Raw genomic sequence first — 21,857 nt, forward strand, 5'->3', positions numbered from 1 at the left:
ACAAAAAAGTCGTATTCAGAACTCATTGGTCAGAAAAAGCTAAGATTAAGAAGGAACCACTAGGTTAAAATGGGTATTAATATTTCAAGGAAATCTAAACTGGAGGTTACATCTGAAAAGGTTTAAACATAGAGTTTAAGCGAGAACCTGAGCAGAATCTTGATTTTTCTCATCGCCGGAGGCTCCGCCCCCAGTTCAGTCCTCCACAATCCCTGCATGCAACGCGGCTGCGTAAGACTTACCAAAGAGATGGCGTGAGGAATCGTCTCTATAGTTCGCTTGTGCGGTGCGCGTAGAGTTCCAAGCGGCGAGGAAGCATTTCTGGGCTTCCTCGCGAAGCAGCCGGAGCCCGGTGATTGATCGACGCGGAGGAAGATGGCGACCCTTGTGTTGGATAACGGCGCTTATAATGCCAAGATCGGATACAGTCACGCTCACGTCAGGTACGAAGCCCCGGTTGTGCTTGGCTCGCTGCTCCGTTTTAGGGCGAGGGGAAAACTGTCCGCGCCCCCTGCCCACCGTGACATCCTAACAGCGCGTTGCTCCTGGCTCGTCATTCGGGGTAGAACTTCATTGTGGGATGAATCCTGCTGTGAAATAACCGGCGATTATTACGGGACACGTAGTGATGATTACAAGCAGTAGTAATAGCCTCGTAAGCAATGCCATTATTGTAATATAGAAGCAAGCTCCTATACGAAAGAGACACTTGCAGTACTGACCTTCTAAACCCATTCATTTCAGTGAACTCTGCTCACGATTGTATTGCTGGCAATATGGTCCTGTTGACCAACTTTTTGAGCTATCTTCTGCCTTTCCCTCACCCCCTGCACCATTTAATATTAACTGTTTTAGAACGAAGGAAAATACTACTTTTTTCAATGAGTAACCAATGGTACAATCCTAAATGTGTCTACTTCTACTGATGTCTGCTCAATGGGATGGGACTTCCTACCAGGAAAGTGTATTTAGGTAGTGCATAGATGGTTTTTAAAAAGATTTAGACCAGCCTTTTATCAACTTTTTTTTTTTACTGTTTAATACATTCTTTGTTGTTGTTGTTATGTGCGAAGTCGTGTCCGACCCATCGCGACCCCATGGACAATGATCCTCCAGGCCTTCCTGTCCTCTACCATTCCCCGGAGTCCATTTAAGTTTGCACCTACTGCTTCAGTGACTCCATCCATCCACCTCATTCTCTGTCGTCCCCTTCTTCTTTTGCCCTCGATCTCTCCCAGCATTAGGCTCTTCTCCAGGGAGTCCTTCCTTCTCATGAGGTGGCCAAAATATTTGAGTTTCATCTTCAGGATCTGGCCTTCTAAAGAGCAGTCAGGGCTGATCTCCTCGAGGACTGACCGATTTGTTCGCCTTGCAGTCCAAGGGACTCGCAAGAGTCTTCTCCAGCACCAGAGTTCAAAAGCCTCAATTCTTTGACGCTCGGCCTTCCTTATGGTCCAACTTTCGCAGCCATACATTGCAACTGGGAAGACCATAGCCTTGACTAAACGCACTTTTGTTGGCAGGGTAATGTCTCTGCTTTTTAGGATGCTGTCTAGATTTGCCATAGCTTTCCTCCCCAGGAGCAAGCGTCTTTTAATTTCTTTGCTGCAGTCCCCATCTGCAGTGATCTTGGAGCCCAGGAAAATAAAATCTGTCACTATCTCCATTTCTTCCCCTTCTATTTGCCAGGAATTGAGAGGGCCGGATGCCATGATCTTTGTTTTCTTGATGTTGAGTTTCAAGCCAACTTTTGCACTCTCCTCCTTCACCCGCATCAACAGGCTCTTTAGTTCCTCTTCACTTTCTGCCATTAGAGTGGTATCATCTGCATATCTGAGGTTGTTGATATTTCTCCCTGCAATCTTGATCCCAATTTGTGACTCCTCTAATCCCGCATTTCTCATGATGTGCTCTGCATACAAGTTAAATAGGCAAGGCGACAGTATACAGCCTTGCCGAACTCCTTTCTCAATTTTGAACCAGTCAGTGATTCCATGTTCAGTTCTCACTGTTGCTTCTTGACCTGCATATAAATTTCTCAAGAGACAAATAAGATGCTCTGGTATTCCCATCTCTTTAAGAACTTGCCACAATTTGTTGTGCTCCACACAATCAAAGGCTTTAGCATAGTCAATGAAGCAAAAGTAGACGTTCTTCTGGTACTCCCTAGCTTTCTCCATGATCCAGCGTATGTTGGCAATTTGATCTCTAGTTCCTCTGCCTCTTCGAAATCCTGCCTGTACTTCTGGAAGTTCTCGGTCCACATATTGCTGGAGCCTAGCTTGTAGGATTTTGAGCATAACTTTGCTAGCATGAGAAATTAGTGCAATGGTGCGGTAGTTTGAACATTCTTTGGCATTGCCCTTCTTTGGGATTGGAATGTAAACTGACCTTTTCCAATCCTGTGGCCATTGTTGAGTTTTCCAAATTTGCTGGCAAATTGAGTGTAGCACTTTTACTGCAGCGTCCTTTAAGATTTTGAATAGTTCAACTGGAATGCTGTCACTACCACTAGCTTTATTGTTGCTCAGACTTCCTAAGGCCCATTTGACTTCACATTCCAGGATGTCTGGCTCCAGGTCAGTAACTACCCCATTGTGGTCATCAGGGATGTTAAGCTCGCTCTTGTATAGTTCTTCTGTATAATTTTGCCACCTTTGTTTGATCTCTTCTGCTTCTGTGAGGTCCCTACCATTTTGGTCCCTTATCATACCCATCTTTGCATGAAACGTTCTCTTCATATCTCCAATTTTCTTGAAAAGATCTCTGGTCCTCCCCATTCTATTGTTTTCTTCTATTTGCTTGCACTGTTCATTTAAGAAGGCATTCTTATCTCTTCTAGCTTTTCTCTGGAATTTTGCATTCAATTGGGTGTATCTTTCTCTTTCTCCCTTGCCTTTCACTTCCCTTCTCTCCTTAGCTATTTGTAAAGCTTCCTCAGACAGCCATTTTGATTTCTTGCATTTCTTTTTCTTTGGGATGGTTTTAGTTGCTACCTCTTGTACAATGTTGCGAACCTCCGTCCATAGTTCTTCAGGCACTCTGTCTATCAGATCTAATTCCTTAAATCTATTTGTCACCTCCACTGTGTATTCGTCGGGGATATGATTTAGTTCATACCTGAGTGGCCTAGTGCTTTTCCCTACTTTCTTCAATTTAAGCCTAAATTTTGCAACAAGAAGCTCATGATCTGAACCACAATCAGCTCCTGGTCTTGTTTTTATTGACTGGATAGAACTTTTCCATCTTTGGCTGCAGAGCACATAGTCAATCTGATTTCTGTGTTGACCGTCTGGTGATGTCCATGTGTAGAGTCGTCTCTTGGGTTGCTGGAAAAGAGTGTTTGCTATGACCATTGTATTCTCTTGACAAAATTCTACCAGCCTGTGCCCTGCTTCATTTTGTACTCCAAGGCCAAACTTGCCTGTTATCCCGGTTATCTTTTGGCTTCCTACTTTAGCATTCCAATCCCCCATGATGATAAGCACATCATTTTTGGGCGTTGCTTCTAGTAGGTGTTGTAGGGCTTCATAGAACTGATCAACTTCATCCTCTTCAGCAGCAGTGGTTGGGGCGTAGACCTGGATCACTGTGATGTTGAATGGTTTGCCTTGGATTCGAACTGAGATCATTCTGTCATTTTGGGGATTGTATCCCAAGACTGCTTTTCCTACTCTCTTATTGATTATGAAGGCTACTCCATTTCTTCTGCGAGATTCTTGTCCACAGTAGTATACCTGATGGTCATCTGAATTAAATTCACCCATTCCTGTCCATTTTAGTTCACTGATTCCTAAAATGTCGATGTTCAGTCTTCTCATTTCTTGTTTAACCACGTCCATCTTGCCTTGATTCATGGATCTAACGTTCCAGGTTCCTATGGAATAAAAATCTTTACAGCATCGGACTGTCTTTTCGCCACCAGTTACTTCCACAACTGAGCGTCCTTTCGGCTTTGGCCCAGCCGCTTCATTCATTCTGGCGCTACTCGTACTAGCCGTCTGCTCATCCCCAGTAGCATATTGGACACCTTCCGACCTGAGGGGCTCATCTTCCAGCGTCATATCGTTATGCCTATTGGAACTGTCCATAGAGTTTTCATGGCAAAGATACTGGAGTGGTTTGCCATTTCCTTCTCCAGTGGATCACCTTTTGTCAGAGCTCTCAGCTATGACCTGTCCGTCTTGGGTGGCCCTGCACGGCATAGCTCATAGCTTCACTGAACTACGCAAGCCCCCTTGCCACAACAAGGCAGCGATCCTTGAAGGGGGAATACATTCTTTAGGCTTCAGGAAACCTCAGAAGTGGAGTGCTTGGGCAGAATATGGTTGGGAAGCATAGTTGAGTGTGCGCTGACCTAGTGCCCCTTCCCTTCCCACTCCTTTGGGTTCTGCAAAGCCTAGGGGAACTTTTGGGTTTGCTGAAAAATCTGATTGCCCTCCTCTGGACATACTCCAGTTTGCCCTACGGAACACTGATACCTCAGTTCTTCTGGGAGTTCATTCCACCAAGTCAGGGCCAGGACTGTGACCAGGCATGCCTCCTGGGGACCAGGGACAACCAGCAAATTCATACTCGCAGAGCAAAGAGTCCTGTGGAGGGGCATGAGGAGACAAGCAGTCCCTCAGCTAAATGGGCTCCAAGCCACAGATGGCCTTAAAGGTCAAAACTAAAACCTTGAACCTGATGCAGAAACCAACTGGTAACCAATGCAGCTACCTCAGCATAGGGTGGACATGGGCCCTCCTTAAGGAGGAGGGATATGGGCCCTAAAATCATTCAGGCCTAAAATATACAGAGTTTGCAAACTCACAGCCAAATCTGGTGGAAAACCTCACATTCCACCAAATTCTTTTTGGAATAGGACTAGCAATGGAAAGTTCCCTCCTAACCCAATTTGGCAGGCCATTCCAAAAGACTGTGTCCACCACAGAAAAGGCCCATGATCTTACTGTGGCCATATGCACAGTTCAAAGTGAAAGCACCTTAAGATGGAGACTGTCTGAAGTTTGTAATTGGCATAAGGAGTTATACTGGGTGCAGTAAGTATGAAGACCCTGAACTGTGAAGGACTTAAAATTATGACTGGAATAATCTTAAATGGCAAGTGAGGTTGAACTAATCAGTTCCACACAGTTCCCAAAGACAGGTCGCATGCCATAGTGTTACAGTGTTGCAGCAGCCATCCATCTCTAAGTATCAACTTGTTTAAATTTGAATTTAGGAAACTCTTTTGTGTTTGCTTTCCTTTCCATAGTGTCATTCCCAACTGTCAATTCAGATCAAAGACAGCTCGTCTGAAAACATTTACAGCTAACCAACTGGATGAAATTAAAGATCCATCTGGGCTTTTTTATATTCTTCCTTTTCAGAAGGTAACTGCGGTATATTACAGAATGCCTTAAGTCTGAGACTGTAAACTTAGTAAAATCTTTTAGTTAGATGATATTATTTTTACCATGAAACTTGAAAGCTGTACAAAGTAAATATCCTTCCCCCTTGGGGTTTTGCCTAGCTCTTATGCTTGGCAATGGACCAAAACACCTTTTGACCCAGATTTTTAACTGAAGGATTGTTTTTTACCTGTTTTTGTAGTCCATTCCTAGCATGATGACTTTCTATGAAAATCATTTTAGACTGCGTAATGTGCTATTTTTAAGCACTTTACTTGTTATTGGTAATTTTATGGTGTTTTATTGCATTATTGCATTATTTTTACTATCTGAGCTGCCTCAGGAAAATTTCTAGAAAGGCAACATATACATTTTCTAAATAATACTGGCTGCTGATTTGTTTGGGGGCATAATTTAAAATGCTGGTAACTGCCTCTGTTCATGTCTTGCCTTGAAAACTCAATGAAGTAAAACTTCAGGAGTTGGCTATGACTTCATAGTACTCTTTACCTTTAATTGATTTTAAAACTGTTCGTTCCCATATGAACCTGCCTGTCAGTCTATTATCATGTGACCTTTTAATGGAATTTCCAACCAGCAGCCATTTGAGAACCAGTTTGGTGTAGTGGGTAGGAGTGCAGACTTCTAATCTGGCACGCCAGGTTCGATTCTGTACTCTTCCACATGCAGCCAGCTGGGTGACCTTGGGCTCATCACAGCACTGATAAAGCTGTTCTGACGGAGCAGTGATATCAGGGCTCTCTCAGCCTCACCCACCTCACAGGTTGTCTGTTGTGGGAAGAGGAAAGGGAAGGCTACTGTAAGCTGCTTTGAGCCCCCTTCAGGTAGAGAAAAGTGGAATATAAGAACTAAATCTTCTTCTTTGCCTGGCACTGGGTGGTATTATAACTATGTTAGCAGATAGAGATTCTTTTCTCAGCTTTTTTTTACCTGTATCTTGTCCTCACCTTTCCCCAATACTTTTGTTTTAATCTTATTACTGGTCCTGTGTAGTGTTAATGGTTTATTACTGATTTTCCTGTTATTGTTTTACTAGTTATTTCATGTGCTGCAGCTTGATTTTATTATTCCCTTATTGCTGGTTTAATGGTCTTGATCTTTTGATCTACTGATTCTGTTTCATTGTTTTATAATTATAGATAATGATTGATGCTCTTTGAGAATTCTTTCTTATTCGGAATGTGGGATACAAATATTTTAATGAGAGATTCTGTTTAGACTTCTCTTATGAGTTAGTTCAACCAAGACTAAAGGAAAGTATGAATTTGCACAAATAGGAATGGTTGTAAGATGGATAATAATGTATCCTGTTTTGAATTAACAGGGATATTTGGTGAATTGGGATGTTCAGAGGCAGGTATGGGACTACCTTTTCGGAAAAGAAATGTATCAGGTAACTAAAGTGCTTGTATAAGTTGAATACAGATAAACAAGTAATGCAGAACTCCTTTGGACTACAATACTCAACTGCAACATTTAAAAAAATTAATGTTAGTTCAGATCTCAGAGGAGGAAATACATGTCTGGATCCTAACTTTATTATTATGCTAATTGTGGCTAGGGGAGGATGGATCTGCAGGGGGTTAAAACTTTCACAAATGTTTCTTTTTTGATGCAAATCCTTAATTTCCAGTTGCTAATTGCCCTGTGAGGAAAATAGACAATAGTTCATGATGTCAGCTCATATCAGCCAATATTTATTCACAACTTTTCTGGGTCTCAACCTCCTAGCGCATGGTTTGACATTGTAAGCAGGTTTATGTATTTAGCCATAATAGTGGGGGGAGTTGCTGAGAGTCTACTTATGGCATATGAATTATTGCTGGCTGAGAGAAGCTTTTCTCATAATGAGCTTTTGAAGTTTTCTGATGAAGGCTACTGATTTTCATTACTGACCAGTAATTTTTTTTACTTGCTGGGTTTGAATTGACTTCAGGTTTTGTTGGTTTTAACTCCTCCTCCCCTCCTCCTGCTGGGTTGATTGATTTCTTTTAATCACTGTTTTCTGTGTTACCATTTTTAAGATGTCAGCAGACTAAGGGAATATTTGCAAGAGGGAAGGATGAGATAACATGCCTTAATAAATCATACTATTTGGCACAGAAGTTGTTCAAGTAAATGTAGTAGTACTGAGAGTAGAGTTTAATTTACTCATCATCATGCTTTTCTCCTGTAATAGTGTATAATTAAATTGGCAAATAAAATATTGATATAGGGTCTGCAGGCCAAAGCGAGCTGCCAAAGTTGCTTGCAGCCACTCCTCCCAGGGGACTCCCCTGGCAGAGCGCTGATTCCCCCTGGAGCACGGCGCCCCTCTTGCTGGGCAAGGTGGAGTGGCAATGCTCAGTGGGCTTTGCCACAACTTCTCTGATCTCTGCCCTGCTTCTGTGGCCAAGGCCTGACATCCTCGTTGGGTTTGTGGATTGGGGCTGCCTGCCGCCTCATTGGGTCTCAGCAGGGCTGGTGGCGTCATGAGGCAGGCCTTCCTGGTCAATTGGTGGGAATGGTCTCTGCTTTCTGCCCAGGAATGACCTGGGGCCTCCCAGGCTGGGCAGTAAAAGTCTGGGTTGGTCAGGAGGGGACCCAGGCAAGCTTTTTATCAGTTTTTTTCCCCCTCCAAGCAGAGAACAGACAGGAAAGAGGAAGCTAGTCAGTGGCTTTCAGGCTCACTTCAGATACCGCTTAAGCCCCCAAAAGATTGTCAAGTTCAAGTGAACAAAATCTTCTTAGGGTTCTTGGCCCCAAAGAAGTTAAGCTGGCTTCAACCAGGGACAGGACTTGGCCCTGGCTTGGTCAAACGTTCTTCCTAGTGATAGCGGGGCCCTCTGAGATCTTAAAAAGTTCTGGATGGTCCACTAGACAGAGCTGATCTGCCAGGCCTAAGGCTTGAGCCCAGGAATAATATTATGAAAATGCTTGCTTTCCTGGTTGAGAATCTTCTAATCTCTACCAATTAAACATTGCCCAACAGAAGATTTGAAAAATGCAAAATATACAGTTTTAATATATTTAAAAAAAATTTAAAACTGTTTTTAATTAATTATATTTACGCTATTTGATTCCGCTGTTATTTGCCCTCAGTCAAACGAGAAGGGTGGATATAAAAATAAATTGATGACGGTGATGATGAAAGGCTAATATTTCCAGCTAAAGACAATGAGATGATCAAGCAGCCCACCCTCTCCCAGAAAGGAACAGAGACTGGGAGGACTTCAGACTAGACAGTCTACAGGAATAATTTCCTGGAAATGCTTCTTTGACCCAGGCTGGCCTCGTCAGGGGATAGAGAAACAGATATGATTAGAACTCCTTGCAGCAAGGAGGAGGTGTCTTTGGCTCAGGGTCCATCAGAGAATACAGAACTCTAAATACCTAGGGAGGTGAAGGAAACTTTGAGGTAATGATAACTCAATAGATCTGGTAGGGCCTGTATAGAGAGAGAGACAGAGGACTTGTGTTTTACCTAATTCTTTTGGATTTCTTGCTCAATCTGCTGCTGTACTAAAAGTATGCTTATGAACAATTTGTTTTTTTATAAATACTTTATAATTTTGGATACTAGTAGTGGTTCTCTATACCACAAACTTCCACTATCTTGGGTACACTATTGTAAAAGGGGCACCAGGATAAAGTTTGGTAGTTGCCAAGCAGCTACTCTTCCAGGGTGTAAATTCCAGGCAGTAAATTGTCCCCATGGTGGCCAGGCAATTCCGTACAGAGGTCAGGTGGTGGAGGAAAATTATCAGAGAGAGAAAAACCTATTCAGGTGTCGGGAACTCTTGGAGTGGGCAGAGTGGAATTGGACCTGCAGACCAATTCCACCACAGCCTGATTTTAGGTAAATTTGTGTGTTTTTAAATGCTGCTCCTTTTTTCTACACAGGTAGACTTTGTAGATACCAATGTTATCATCACAGAGCCTTATTTCAACTTCAGTTCAATTCAAGAATCTATGAATGAAATATTATTTGAAGAATACCAATTTCAAGCAGTTCTTAGAGTGAATGGTGAGTGTTCTGTTGTTCATGTTTGAAAATTGATGTGTCTCCGGATTGGTATTGGCTTGATAACTCAACAGTTTGCACTATAGCTGTTAATATAGCATGATATTATTTTTCAGCTGGGGCTCTCAGTGCTCATAGGTATTTCAGGGATAACCCATCAGAATTGTGCTGTATTATTGTGGACAGCGGCTACTCTTTTACACACATTGTGCCTTACTGTAGAAGTAAAAAGAAGAAGGAGGCCATTATCAGGTAAACATTAATTTTAATTTTTTTAAATTAATTAGCATACTCTTAATAAAGCTTAAAAGTGTTTTTTTTTCTTTCCAGGATTAACGTTGGAGGAAAACTCTTAGCCAATCATCTAAAAGAGATTATCTCTTATAGGTAAAGCAGAACTGTAAGTTATAGAACCTATCCAGCGCCTGTGAGGTGTAAAACATAATTTCTTAGATTTCATAGCATAAAGATGATTTTAAGAACAACAGCTAGACTTCCTCATGACATTTCAAAGATTGTTGAACAGGCAATATAATTCCTTTGTTTCAAATTACAGATCAGGGTAAGCAAAAACATTTAAAATACTAGTAAAACAACAGCCAGAGGTTTAGTTGTAAGTTGTACACCAGAGATTCTATCTCAGCAATGAATTACTTTAGACATGGCATGGAACTGGGAGGGGGGGGGGGACAATCCATTGATATTGTTGCCTGGCTGATTCGAAACGTTTTGTACATGTTATTTATGACCTGACTTTAAAGCAATTTAGTTCTCCATAGTAAGTGAAGACTTAACCTGCAATAACTTTGTAGCTTCTAATATACTACCACTGCACATCTGTGAGCAATGCAGATGTCGTATTTCCCTAGACATTTCCATGCACAGTTCTATCCTCTGCAGTCTTGACATGTTTATCAGATTTTAGTGTAACCCAGTCTTTCTCAACCAAGGTTTCGTGATGACCCCGGAAGGGTTTCCCAAACGGATGGGAGTTAATTTTTAAATATTTTTTAAAAAATCTGTCAAACATTTATCAGGTGATATGCCCATATATGGTTATGTTGATCTACCATCTCTTCCCAAAATGGCCAATGATTGGGGTGGGAAAGGGAGGGGCCCTGGGTGGTGTGTACACAGCTATGCTTCCTAAGCATGTTCTGCATGATGGTGCCACTTCTTGCGGTTCTTGAAGCCTGAAGAATGTATCAGGGGTTTCTCAACAGTAAAAAAAATTGAGAAAGGCTAGTCTAACCAAACCAACCCAGAAACCCTCATTTAGCAGCAAACTTTCATATATAAACTTAGGTAAATCCTCAGTCAACCCTCGAGAGAGTTAAATAACTATAGCATATTTATTATTTTTCTTTAGCCCATGCTGTATTGCACTTCAAATTTATTTAAGCTGTGAGGGGTAGGGAATTAGTGTTGCTGAGGCTGTGGCCATGTAGCTCTTTGGGCTCAACATCTCAATGATTGCCCTTGGCTAAAGGCATCTCCCTCAGCTGTGTCCTGCACTACTTTTCTCACAAAATTAGTAAAATTGTTTGTTTTTCATGAATGTAACTTCCCACATTTCTTCTCTTAGTACTTTATCAAGATCTCTGCCCACTTTTCAATGTATTAATTTTTAAATTCCTAACCATATCATCCATCAGTAAATCAGGCATTGTGCTTGAACGTTTTAATAGATTTCATATTGCCTTTCCAAAGGCCTTTCAGCTTAAAATGTTATAGCCACATGTCATATTGCCAGTTTCATCATATTGCAGCATCTGGCAGTTGCTCAAAAATCCAGCCATATTATATCAAATTGTTTCCAAATATCAGCATTACAAAAAAGTTTTTTACTGTAAGTTCATCAATGTAAAAACTGATTTTACTGATGGGATTTCAGAACTTAAAATATGTTTTATACTATCCCATGCTGTTCACAAGGACTCTTTCAAAGGGTATATAATAGATTGGGCCTTGTGTTCCTCAAAAGCAATGAAACATCTACTAGGTTGCCAAACCAGCCTCTAATTACAATTAGTTGAGAAACCAAACAAAGCAGTGCAGTGTTAGCATTCATTCTTCCTCTTCTTGTTCTTTGGTTTAATAATTAGTTTGCTTATCCCTAACATGAGAGGAGCCGTGCTGAATCAGACTAAGAATAATAGAATCATAGAGTTGGAAAAGTCCTCCTGGGTCATCTAGTCCAACCCCCTGTACTAAGCAGGATACTCACAACCCTATCGTTCATCCACTGTAACTTGCCACCCCCTTGAACCCCTTCAGTTCCTCTAGTCCAGCATCCTGTTTCATACAGTATCCAACCAGCTCCTCTGGATGGTCAACAAAGGGCTTATAGGCTGAGGCCTTCCCCTGATGTTGCCTGTTAGCTCTGGAATTCAGGGGATTAGTGCCTCTGACTATGGAAGTTCCCTGCAGTCACCATGGCTAGTAACTATTGACAGACTTATCCTCCATGAATCTAATCCCTTTTTAAAGCTGTTTATTTCTGGGGCCATCACTACATCCTCTAGCAGCAAATTCCACATTTTAATCACCCTGTGTAAAGCAGTATATCCTTTTGTCTGTCCTGGACCTGCTGCCAATCAGTTTGGATACCCTCAAGTTCTAGTATTTGGGGAAAGGGAGAAAAAATTACGTTTGTTAACTCTTTCTACTCCATGCATATTTTTATAAATCCCTGTCACGTCCCTCCCTTAGTCATCCCTTTCTAACCTGAAAAATCAGACTCTTCAGATTTTTCTCATAAGGAAGGTGCTCCAATACCATAATCTATACATTGGATCAAAATTATGGATTAGTTATGAAAACCTCAATCATAGCTAAATATTCATTTAACTCTAGATAATAGACTACTAATTAAAACTAAATAAGCATAAGTAGCCTCAGTTTCTAAAGTACCTGTAATTTTCATAGGCAACTCCATGTTATGGATGAAACCCATGTAATTAATCAAGTGAAAGAAGATGTATGTTATGTTTCACAAGACTTTTTCAAGGATATGGAAACTGCCAAGTATGTATTTTATATATAGCCTCACTGAGAATGTAGAGTGTTTTATTTATTTTTATTTTTATTTATTTAGTGTCCTCTTTACCTCCTATCAATGCTTTGTTCTAAAACCTGTTCTGAGCTTTGCCTGAACCATGCTAATATAGAAACTTTCATCATGTGCAGAGAGTGCTTTTTAAACTGCAACTAATTTGGTGTAGTGGTTAAGTGTGTTGGACACAAATCTGGGAAACACAAATTAGAATTCCTACTTGTCCCATAGATGCTCACTGGGTAATTTTGGGCCATTGTTGTGAGGATAAAATAGATGAGAGGAAAATGATGTTAATTGTGTTAGGTACCCATTGGGTGGAAAGATGGGGTACAAATGTATTAAACTAGTATTCACATATTAAGGATAAAGATCTTCCACAAGGCAATTTACTAAACCACAGCTTGTACTCTGATTTAAGGAGGATGTGTTTTAGTCACTAAAACATCTGTAATATATGTTTTCAACATCACTGTTAAGGGTCAGTATCTATATGTGTTCCCTTTAAGTCAGTGGTCCCCAACCTGCGGGCCGCGGCCCGGCGCCGGGCCGCAAAGGCCATGGCGCCGGGCCGCGGCTCCCTCTCCCCGCCCCCCCCACCCCCGCAGTAAAAAACTTCCCGGGCCGCAAGCCTGCGGCCCGGGAAGCTACTTACTGCGGGAGGGAGGGGAGAAGGAATCAGGGCCGGGCCGCGCCCGTGCAGGCCGCGCCCTCTCGGCCCGATCCACGGGCGCGGCCCGCGGGTGTGGCCCAATCCGCGGGCGCGGTCGGGCGCGGCTCGCGGGTGCGGCCGGCGGGCGCGGCCCGATCCGCGGGCGTGGCCGCGGGCGCGGCCGAAGCGTGGGCGTGGCCCGCGCGGGCGCGGTCCCTGCGGGCGCGGCCCAATGCCCTGCCGGTCCCCAGCCTAAAAAAGGTTGGGGACCACTGCTTTAAGTTATCTCCTTTCCTGATTACTTGATCTGTCTCTTGTACCCTGATCTTCTTTGCACATTACTAATGTAGCACGGCTGCTTCTGAATAATTCTTCCTATCCTTAGGGATCCACATTGCAGCAGTTACGTATCATATCAGCAGAGGTGGGAAATCATCCTGCAACTGCTGCCCTGTGGAATCCAGTCATGCAGAAACTGTCAGCAATTTATGCCACATCAGAGACTTTGAATTAGGTCTCATATCTTCTTTGACCCACTCCTGTCATAACTATGCATGGAATAGCCTGTTCTTCCTTGATATACCTTACCTTCTGTGAATTGTATGCTTCTTATATATTCTTATCCTTGCTACTGCTTTTTAATGTGTTATACCATATGCCCAGTATAGTTATTTTTGGAATGTCTTCTTCACACTTTGGAAAAGTTGAGCTTAGAGCCCTGTTAAGGCAAAATTAGGACCAGTAGCAGTATACATTATTCTGAAGGAGTTGTTGGGAAGAATCAATTTATAATTATTTTAAATTTCAAAAATCTGTTATAGATTGAAAGGGGAGGAAAATACAGTGATGCTGGATTATGTACTGCCAGACTTCAGCACAATCAAAAAAGGCTTTTGTAAGGTAATTGTGTAAAATCATGTCTCTTTAAAATAAAATAATAAAGTGCCATAGATAATCAAGAAATGGTGTGGTTCTGTTTAAATATAGGTCATTCTGGATCATGGCATGAGAATGATGGAATTCCTTCCTCAAGGAGATATGTCTGTCTCCTTGTATCATTGCCTTCTGCATGCAAATGAAGACAACTGTTTTTGGCATTACTTACTGACTCTCCTTCCTTTATATGTGTTTTAAGTATATGCAATCTATTTACCTGTTTATATTTTTCTATACTTTGTATTTTAAAAACTTTGTTTTTTATTATATCCCCACCTTAAGGATTCTAAGATGGGTGGGAAAACAGCATAAAATGTTTAAACAGTTTTAAAAAATAAACCCTGTTTGATGGAATTAAAGCATATGGACCTATATTGCTATTCTTGATTCTTGCTTAAATTTTTACTGCCCTGTCTACATTGCAATGCTAAAGATATTTCCTAGCAATAAGTTCCTTTGAGTAGGATTTCTATAAGTCCATTGGTGGAATAACATACAACTTTAAGATTAAGATAATGTTATTCTTTTGAGTTATGCTAGTGGTACTTAAGAATACTTTTGTAACTAGGAATGTTGGATATTACAGTCCTTATACTGCAGTCTGGATCTACTTTAGGGCTAACTAAGTGCTTGATCATGCTTAGTAAAACTTTACTTATTGATCTCCTACCCCAGCAATTTATTTTTGAAAGTCTTCTCATTAAATGATTTGTCCTGTGCCCCCAGTTGGCTGATATTTAAGAAAGACAAGCCCCCAAAATACAGTTTTTAAAATCATGACCACTGTACAAGAAGACAACTAGTTTGACGTATAGAGTCATACAGATTAAGCAAGTGAATTGTATGAGAAAAAGGAAAGTTGGAATAACCATCCTTATTTATATATGTGTGTGTGTGTTCCTGCTCTTATCAGCCAAGGGAAGAAATGGTGTTAAGTGGAAAATACAAAACTGGTGAACAAATACTTCGTCTTACAAATGAACGATTTGCTGTTCCAGAGATACTTTTTCATCCTTCAGATATTGGCATACAAGAAATGGGAATTCCTGAGGCCATTGTTTATTCAATTCAGAATTTGCCTGAAGGTAGCTGCATAAATCAATGTAACTTTCTACAGATTGTTTTGTTTCAAAAGCTCTCTTGTTAAAAACCAGTCATTGTGTTGGACTTGTGTTTGGACTTGTTACAAAGCTATAACATCACAAATGTAAAATTTAGTCATTAAAAACTTACAACCTAAACTATACCCCCCCACACAAACACCAATTCAGTTATCATTAGCTTTAAAGAAATCCACTTCTGAGATTTCTCGTATCAGATTTAATAATCAATTCTGGTTAAATTTTGTGTTAAAATAAATTGACTTGTATATTACCCAGAAAGAAAAAAACCCAGTGTAATATCTAGCTTGCTAAATCAAGATACTTTAAATGCCTTACGAATTGCTTGAATGGTTACACTTTCTTTTAACACCTCACTCCTAAATTTAAAGAAATGTAATGCCCATTATGTGACTTAGGGTGAGGCACTGGCTTAAAATGCAAGTAAAGTTCATTCCAGGTTAATACAGAAAACAAGTTAGATAGGCAATTTAGTATTCTTCATTATCTCTTTTTAATAGAAATGCAACCTCACTTCTTCAAGAATATAGTTCTGACTGGAGGGAATACTCTCTTCCCTGGCTTCAGGGATCGTGTTTACTCTGAGGTTCGATGTCTCACTCCAACCGACTATGATGTTTCTGTTGTTCTACCAGAAAAGTAAGTGGCTTTGCATATTCCCCCCCCCAATTTTGTTTTACAAAGTTATCCTTTAAGTTTCCATTTTCTAATATCAGTTTAAATTGCATACATTGTGGCCCTACCTGATTATGGATTGGACCCTATCAACTTTATGTTGGCACAAAAGAAAAGCCCCACCGTAGGTCCTACATGAACAGAAGTGTCACATCAAATGGGATTGAAACAAGGATGGGAAATGAGATTGTTCTTCCTTTCAGCTGTGTCGGAGGGAAATACAGATTAGTGTTTTTACCAACAATGTTTGTTTTTATACATGACAGAATTTAGGATTGTTTTTATTTACTTGCAGTCCTATTACGTATTCCTGGGAAGGTGGAAAACTGATTTCAGAAAATGATGATTTTGAAGATATGGTAGTGACAAGAGAAGACTATGAAGAAAATGGGCATAGTATATGTGAAGAGAAATTTGATATTTAAGTATTCCATTGCAATACTGACATTATGTTGTATATATTTATCATTAAGCTGAAAACTTCTAAGGTGGAACTATGTTGTAGATGTCTTCTAGCATAATTGTACTGTGTATTAAAGTACATATTCACATGTATGCCTAGTTTAATTTATTGCTATTTCTAGACAATAAGTTGTTAGCTGTACTTGAATAACTTTAGATTCAGGTGGGTAACCGCGGTGGTCTGAAGAGGGATGTACCCCTGAGTGTTTATTGTTCTTGGGGATATTGATAAGAAAGGGGAGAACAATGGTCCAAAAAAGAGCAGCAGTTTAAATGGAAATGAATGAACTTTAAAAGTGGCTCAAGAATTCCACTGTGCCACAATGGGGCATCCTTGTGAAGCTTTGGAAATACATAAATATAAGGGATATGTTTATTTTCCAAAAATAAATTATTAAACTTTTTGTATCAACTTTGGAACTAGTTACTGATGAAGCCTATGTGGCTCCTTCTTCAAATACTTCTTGGATCTTACATCTCTGGATCCTCACCTGCAACCTGCCCCAAACCCCCGAGGATCTCACTCGGGGGTTTGATTCCACATGCAGCCAGCTGGATGACCTTGGGCTAGTCGCATTTCTGTTAGAACTGTTCTCACAGCCCGCTCAGCCACACCTACCTCACAGGCTGTCTGTTGTGGGGGGAGGAAAAGAAGGTGATGGTAAGCCATTTAGATATTCCTTCAGGTAGTGAAAAGAAGAATATAAAACAACTCCTAGGTCTATGTTAAGCCTAATAGACAATGATCCAGTGTACCAGGTGTCAGAGAGGGGATCTTTGCTTAAGATTGCTCCCCTAGTAGGCCAAGTGAACCACCATGTGCTGCCATAGTAGTTTAAATCTATATTTCTACTTTGGTATTACGTGCTCTAGCCGTCCCTGCCTTTACCTTCAGGTGGGACCTTCTCAAAACACTGGTTTGATATTAGTTTTTCAAGGTGAAGCTCCCCCCCCCCGGCCTTTAGAAATGTAATCTGAACACACAGCCCAGGATACAACTTTTTCTTGGTACTCATTAATATTTAATATGTATTAATAAAATGCATCATGAAGTGTATACGATTTTGCTACTATGCACCTGTCCCAAGTGGTAAGAAATTCCAGGGATAGCACCATGGTCAGTTCCCTTTAAAAGGAATATCAGAGTGTTTTGTAATACCTGTACATAGAGTTGGGAAATTAGGGAGGCACTGCTAAAGCACTAGATCTGCTACTCCTAAAGATATCCTACATCTGCAGGGTACATCAATCAAATCACAGTAGTACACATCCATGCCCAACTCTTTCCTCACACACAGAGATGCCCCTGTTCTTTCCCATCATTTAATAGATATCCAGTGGGAAAACATCCAGTCCCTGAGGTCACTGTTCTATGATGGGACTAAGTCTTGTTCCATTCAGTGTGATTTACTTATGAGTAAAACCTACTTTCAGTTTCTCTTTAAAACTTTTTAATGTTCTGGCTGCTCCAAGGCATCAGAGTTTATTCTAAGCCTAGTCACAACCACTGACAAAAAAAACATCATACAATGTGGCTGTAGCAAAGCATCGATTTTAGAGCATAGTGACTCTTAGGCAGGATTTCTCAGCCAGGTTTTCGTGAAACCATGGGATTTCTTGACATCCCTGGAAGGGATTCCTGAATGGGTGGGAGTTATATTTTAAAAAATTGTTAAACATTTACTGGACGATATGACCATATATGGTCAGGTCAACCTGCCCCGCCCCCCATTGGCCAATAATGGGCATGCAGGGGGTGGGAAGGGGAGGGACCCTAGGTGGGTGTGTATACAGGTATGCTTCCAAACCATATTCTGTCCAGTTGAATAAGAGTTGGTTCTTATATGCCGCTTTTCCCTACCCGAAGGAGGCTCAAAGCGGCTTACAGTCGCCTTCCCATTCCTCTCCCCACAACAGACACCCTGTGGGGTGGGTGAGGCTGAGAAAGCCCTGATATCACTGCTCGGTCAGAACAGTTTTATCAGTGCCGTGGCGAGCTCAAGGTCACCCAGCTGAATGCATGTGGGGGAGCACAGAATCGAACCCGGCATGCCAGATTAGAAGTCCGCACTCCTAACCACTACACCAAACTGGCACCAAAGTTGCACCACTCCCGGGGTTTCTCGAAGCCTGAAGAATGTTTCAGGGGGTTCTCAATGGTAAAAAAGTTGAGAAAGGCTGCTCTAAGGGCACAGGATGTAGCTACTGTGTTGAAGTATTTTGAACAATTAGGCAATTCTATTCGTTTGAAATACATTTTTAGCTGAAAGAACAACTAGCATCTTAAGTTTGTAATCCATGAGAATTTATTCGAATAGCTGCATGTGTTGAATACAGTATATTTTTCAGTGGTGTACAAGAATGCTCAAATGATACTTAATACTGACCAACAGGCAAGAGTTGGTGGATGAGGTGAAGGAGGTGGGGACCCTAGGGGGAAGTGACCATGTCCTCATAGAATTCCTTTTGAGATGGGGAGCCAAGGAAGCTTGTAGCCAGACGCGGATGTTGGATTTTCGTAGGGCAAACTTTAATAAACTCAGAGACATGATGAGTGTCATACCATGGACGAGAATGCTGGAAGGGAAGGGAGCATGTGAAGGGTGGGCGCTACTCAAACAAGAGCTATTGCATGCTCAATCAATGACTATTCCAGAAAGACGAAAACACTGCAGGAGCTCTAAGAAGCCTATTTGGATGAACAGAGAACTTCAAGAGGAACTAAGAAAGAAAAGGAAAATGTTCAGGAAATGGAGGGAAGGACAGAGCTCTAAAGAAGAGTACCTACAGGTTACTAGGTACTGTAGATCAATCATCAGAAAGGCCAAAGCTGAGAGTGAGCTAAGATTGGCCAGGGAAGCCCATTGTAACAAGAAAAGATTTTTCAGTTACGTGAGGAGCAAACGTAAAGTAAAGGAGGCAATAGGCCCGCTGTTGGGTGCGGATGGACAAACTCTAACGAAAGATGCAGAGAAAGCAGAAAGGCTTAGTGCCTATTTTACATCTGTTTTTTCCCACAGGTCTAAGTGTTTAGGCACATCTAGAGATGGCTGTAGCCAAAGGATAGTGTCTGGGTGGCAGGTTAACATGGATAGAGAGGTGGTCGAGAGGCATTTAGCTGCACTGGATGAGTTCAAATCCCCTGGTCCAGATGAAATGCACCCGAGAGTACTCAAAGAACTTTCCAGAGAACTTGCACAGCCCTTGTCCATCATCTTCGGAACCTCTTTAAGGACTGGAGATGTCCCGGAGGACTAGAAAAGAGCAAACGTTATTCCGATCTTCAAAAAAGGGAGGAAGGATGACCCGGGAAACTACAGACCAGTGAGTCTGACCTCTGTTGTGGGGAAGATAATGGAGCAGATATTAAAGGGAGCGATCTGCAAACATCTGGAGGACAATTTGGTGATCCAAGGAAGTCAGCATGGATTTGTCTCCAACAGGTCCTGCCAGACCAACCTAGTTTCCTTTTTTGACCAAGTAACAGGTTTGCTGGATCGGGGAAATTTGGTTGATGTCATTTACTTGGATTTTAGTAAAGCTTTTGACAAGGTTCCCCATGATGTTCTGATGGATAAGTTGAAGGACTGCAATCTGGATTTTCAGATCGTTAGGTGGATAGGGAATTGGTTAGAGAACCGCACTCAAAGAGTTGTTGTCAATGGTGTTTCATCAGACTGGAGAGAGGTGAGTAGCGGGGTACCTCAGGGTTCGGTGCTCGGCCCGGTACTTTTTAACATATTTATTAATGATCTAGATGAGGGGGTGGAGGGACTACTCATCAAGTTTGCAGATGACACCAAATTGGGAGGACTGGCAAATACTCCGGAAGATAGAGACAGAGTTCAACGAGATCTGAACACAATGGAAAAATGGGCAAATGAGAACAAGATGCAATTTAATAAAGATAAGTGTAAAGTTCTGCATCTGGGTCAGAAAAATGAAAAGCATGCCTACTGGATGGGGGATACGCTTCTAGGTACCACTGTGTGTGAACGAGACCTTGGGGTACTTGTGGATTGTAAACTAAACATGAGCAGGCAGTGTGATGCAGCGGTAAAAAAGGCAAATGCCATTTTGGGCTGTATCAACAGAGGCATCACATCAAAATCACAAGATGTCATAGTCCCATTGTATACGGCACTGGTCAGACCACACCTGGAGTACTGTGTGCAGTTCTGGAGGCCTCACTTCAAGAAGGACATCGATAAAATTGAAAGGGTACAGAGGAGAGCGACGAAGATGATCTGGGGCCAAGGGACCAAGCCCTATGAAGATAGGTTGAGGGACTTGGGAATGTTCAGCCTGGAGAAAAGGAGGTTGAGAGGGGACATGATAGCCCTCTTTAAGTATTTGAAAGGTTGTCACTTGGAGGAGGGCAGGATGCTGTTTCTGCTGGCTGCAGAGGAGAGGACACGCAGTAATGGGTTTAAACTTCAAGTACAACGATATAGGCTAGATATCAGGAAAAAGTTTTTCTCAGTCAGAGTCGTTCAGCAGTGGAATAGGCTGCCTAAGGAGGTGGTGAGCTCCCCCTCACTGGAAGTCTTCAAGCAAAGGTTGGATACACACTTTTCTTGGATGCTTTAGGATGCTTAGGGCTAATCCTGCGTTGAGCAGGGGGTTGGACTAGATGGCCTGTATGGCCCCTTCCAACTCTATGATTCTATGATTCTATGATTACAGACCGCTCCTATTCTCCTGCATAAAAGTCACAGTATCTATGACAGATTGCTAGAAGGAAGGCAAAAAACACTCAAGACATCCAAACTTCCATCATACAGGAGGGTGGCTTTTAATCAGTAGCCTTTAAAAGGCCTGGTCATATTAATCACTCTTTCCTGCACCATCTTTGCAATGCTCTTTTTGTGTGTATTTGGCAATATGATGGTGGAAAGTGTCACTGTTATCTGACAATCCCATAGGTTTTTCAGATGTTCAGAGGTGGTTAGCCATTACCTACATGAACCTAGCAACCCTGGATTTCTTTGACAGACTCCCACCCAGATGAAACGGCTTCTAACGCTGAACAGCTTCCATAAATGTAGATTCAGGTTAGGTAGCCGTGTTGGCCTGAAGCAACAGAATGAAGTCTAACTTCCTTGGCACTTTTAAGACCAACGAAGTTTAATTCTGGGTATATGCTTTCGTGTGCACACACACTTCCTTAGATGCCCAAAATTAAACTTTGTTAGTCTTCAAGGTACCACTGGACTCAAACTCTGTTCAGCAAACGCGTTAGCCTTCAAGGCGCCGCGAGAATTATGTTCTTAAAATCGTAGCCGATCCTCTTCCACCCCTGCGACTCAAGAGCCACCAAAGTCGACCTCTCGCGCCTGAAACACAAAACATCCCGAGTTAGGAAAAATAGAAAGCAAAAGCGGCCGGGAAGGACAAAATAAGCCGCTACCAGCCACCGGGCAACACTGGCCACGACCAGCGCACCCCCACCGCCCGCCCCGCCTCAGGAGACGCCTCAAAAGCCGGAGTCAAACTTGCCGATGTAGGCGCGAGGCAGTGGGCGGAGCTTCCTCCGGCA

At 41.9% G+C, this 21,857-nt stretch overlaps 2 protein-coding genes across 3 annotated transcripts in view; one reads left to right on the forward strand and one right to left on the reverse strand.

Moving 5' to 3' along the window:
• Positions 1-423, reverse strand: part of BLTP3B (bridge-like lipid transfer protein family member 3B) — a 45,305-nt gene extending 44,882 nt beyond the window's left edge. Inside the window, exon 1 of the mRNA XM_077339162.1 lies at positions 243-423. The gene's annotated coding sequence lies outside the window, so the exon portion shown is untranslated. The remainder of the gene's footprint in view (positions 1-242) is intronic.
• ACTR6 (actin related protein 6) lies at positions 275-16,411 on the forward strand. Of its 2 annotated transcripts, XM_077339165.1 has the most exons (11): positions 275-443; positions 5,258-5,375; positions 6,739-6,807; positions 9,297-9,420; positions 9,534-9,669; positions 9,748-9,804; positions 12,346-12,444; positions 13,946-14,024; positions 14,974-15,145; positions 15,682-15,820; positions 16,152-16,411. In XM_077339165.1, exons 1-11 carry the CDS (start codon positions 376-378, stop codon positions 16,279-16,281), a joined length of 1,191 nt encoding a protein of 396 aa, XP_077195280.1. In that variant the 5' UTR covers positions 275-375; the 3' UTR covers positions 16,282-16,411. The 2 variants fall into 2 exon arrangements, with proteins under 2 accessions (XP_077195280.1, XP_077195281.1); XM_077339166.1 differs by lacking the exon at positions 12,346-12,444.
• The last annotated feature ends 5,446 nt before the right edge of the window (positions 16,412-21,857 follow it).

The sequence above is a fragment of the Paroedura picta genome, chromosome 5, assembly GCF_049243985.1.
Source record: "Paroedura picta isolate Pp20150507F chromosome 5, Ppicta_v3.0, whole genome shotgun sequence".
Classification (NCBI taxonomy): Eukaryota; Metazoa; Chordata; class Lepidosauria; order Squamata; family Gekkonidae; genus Paroedura; species Paroedura picta.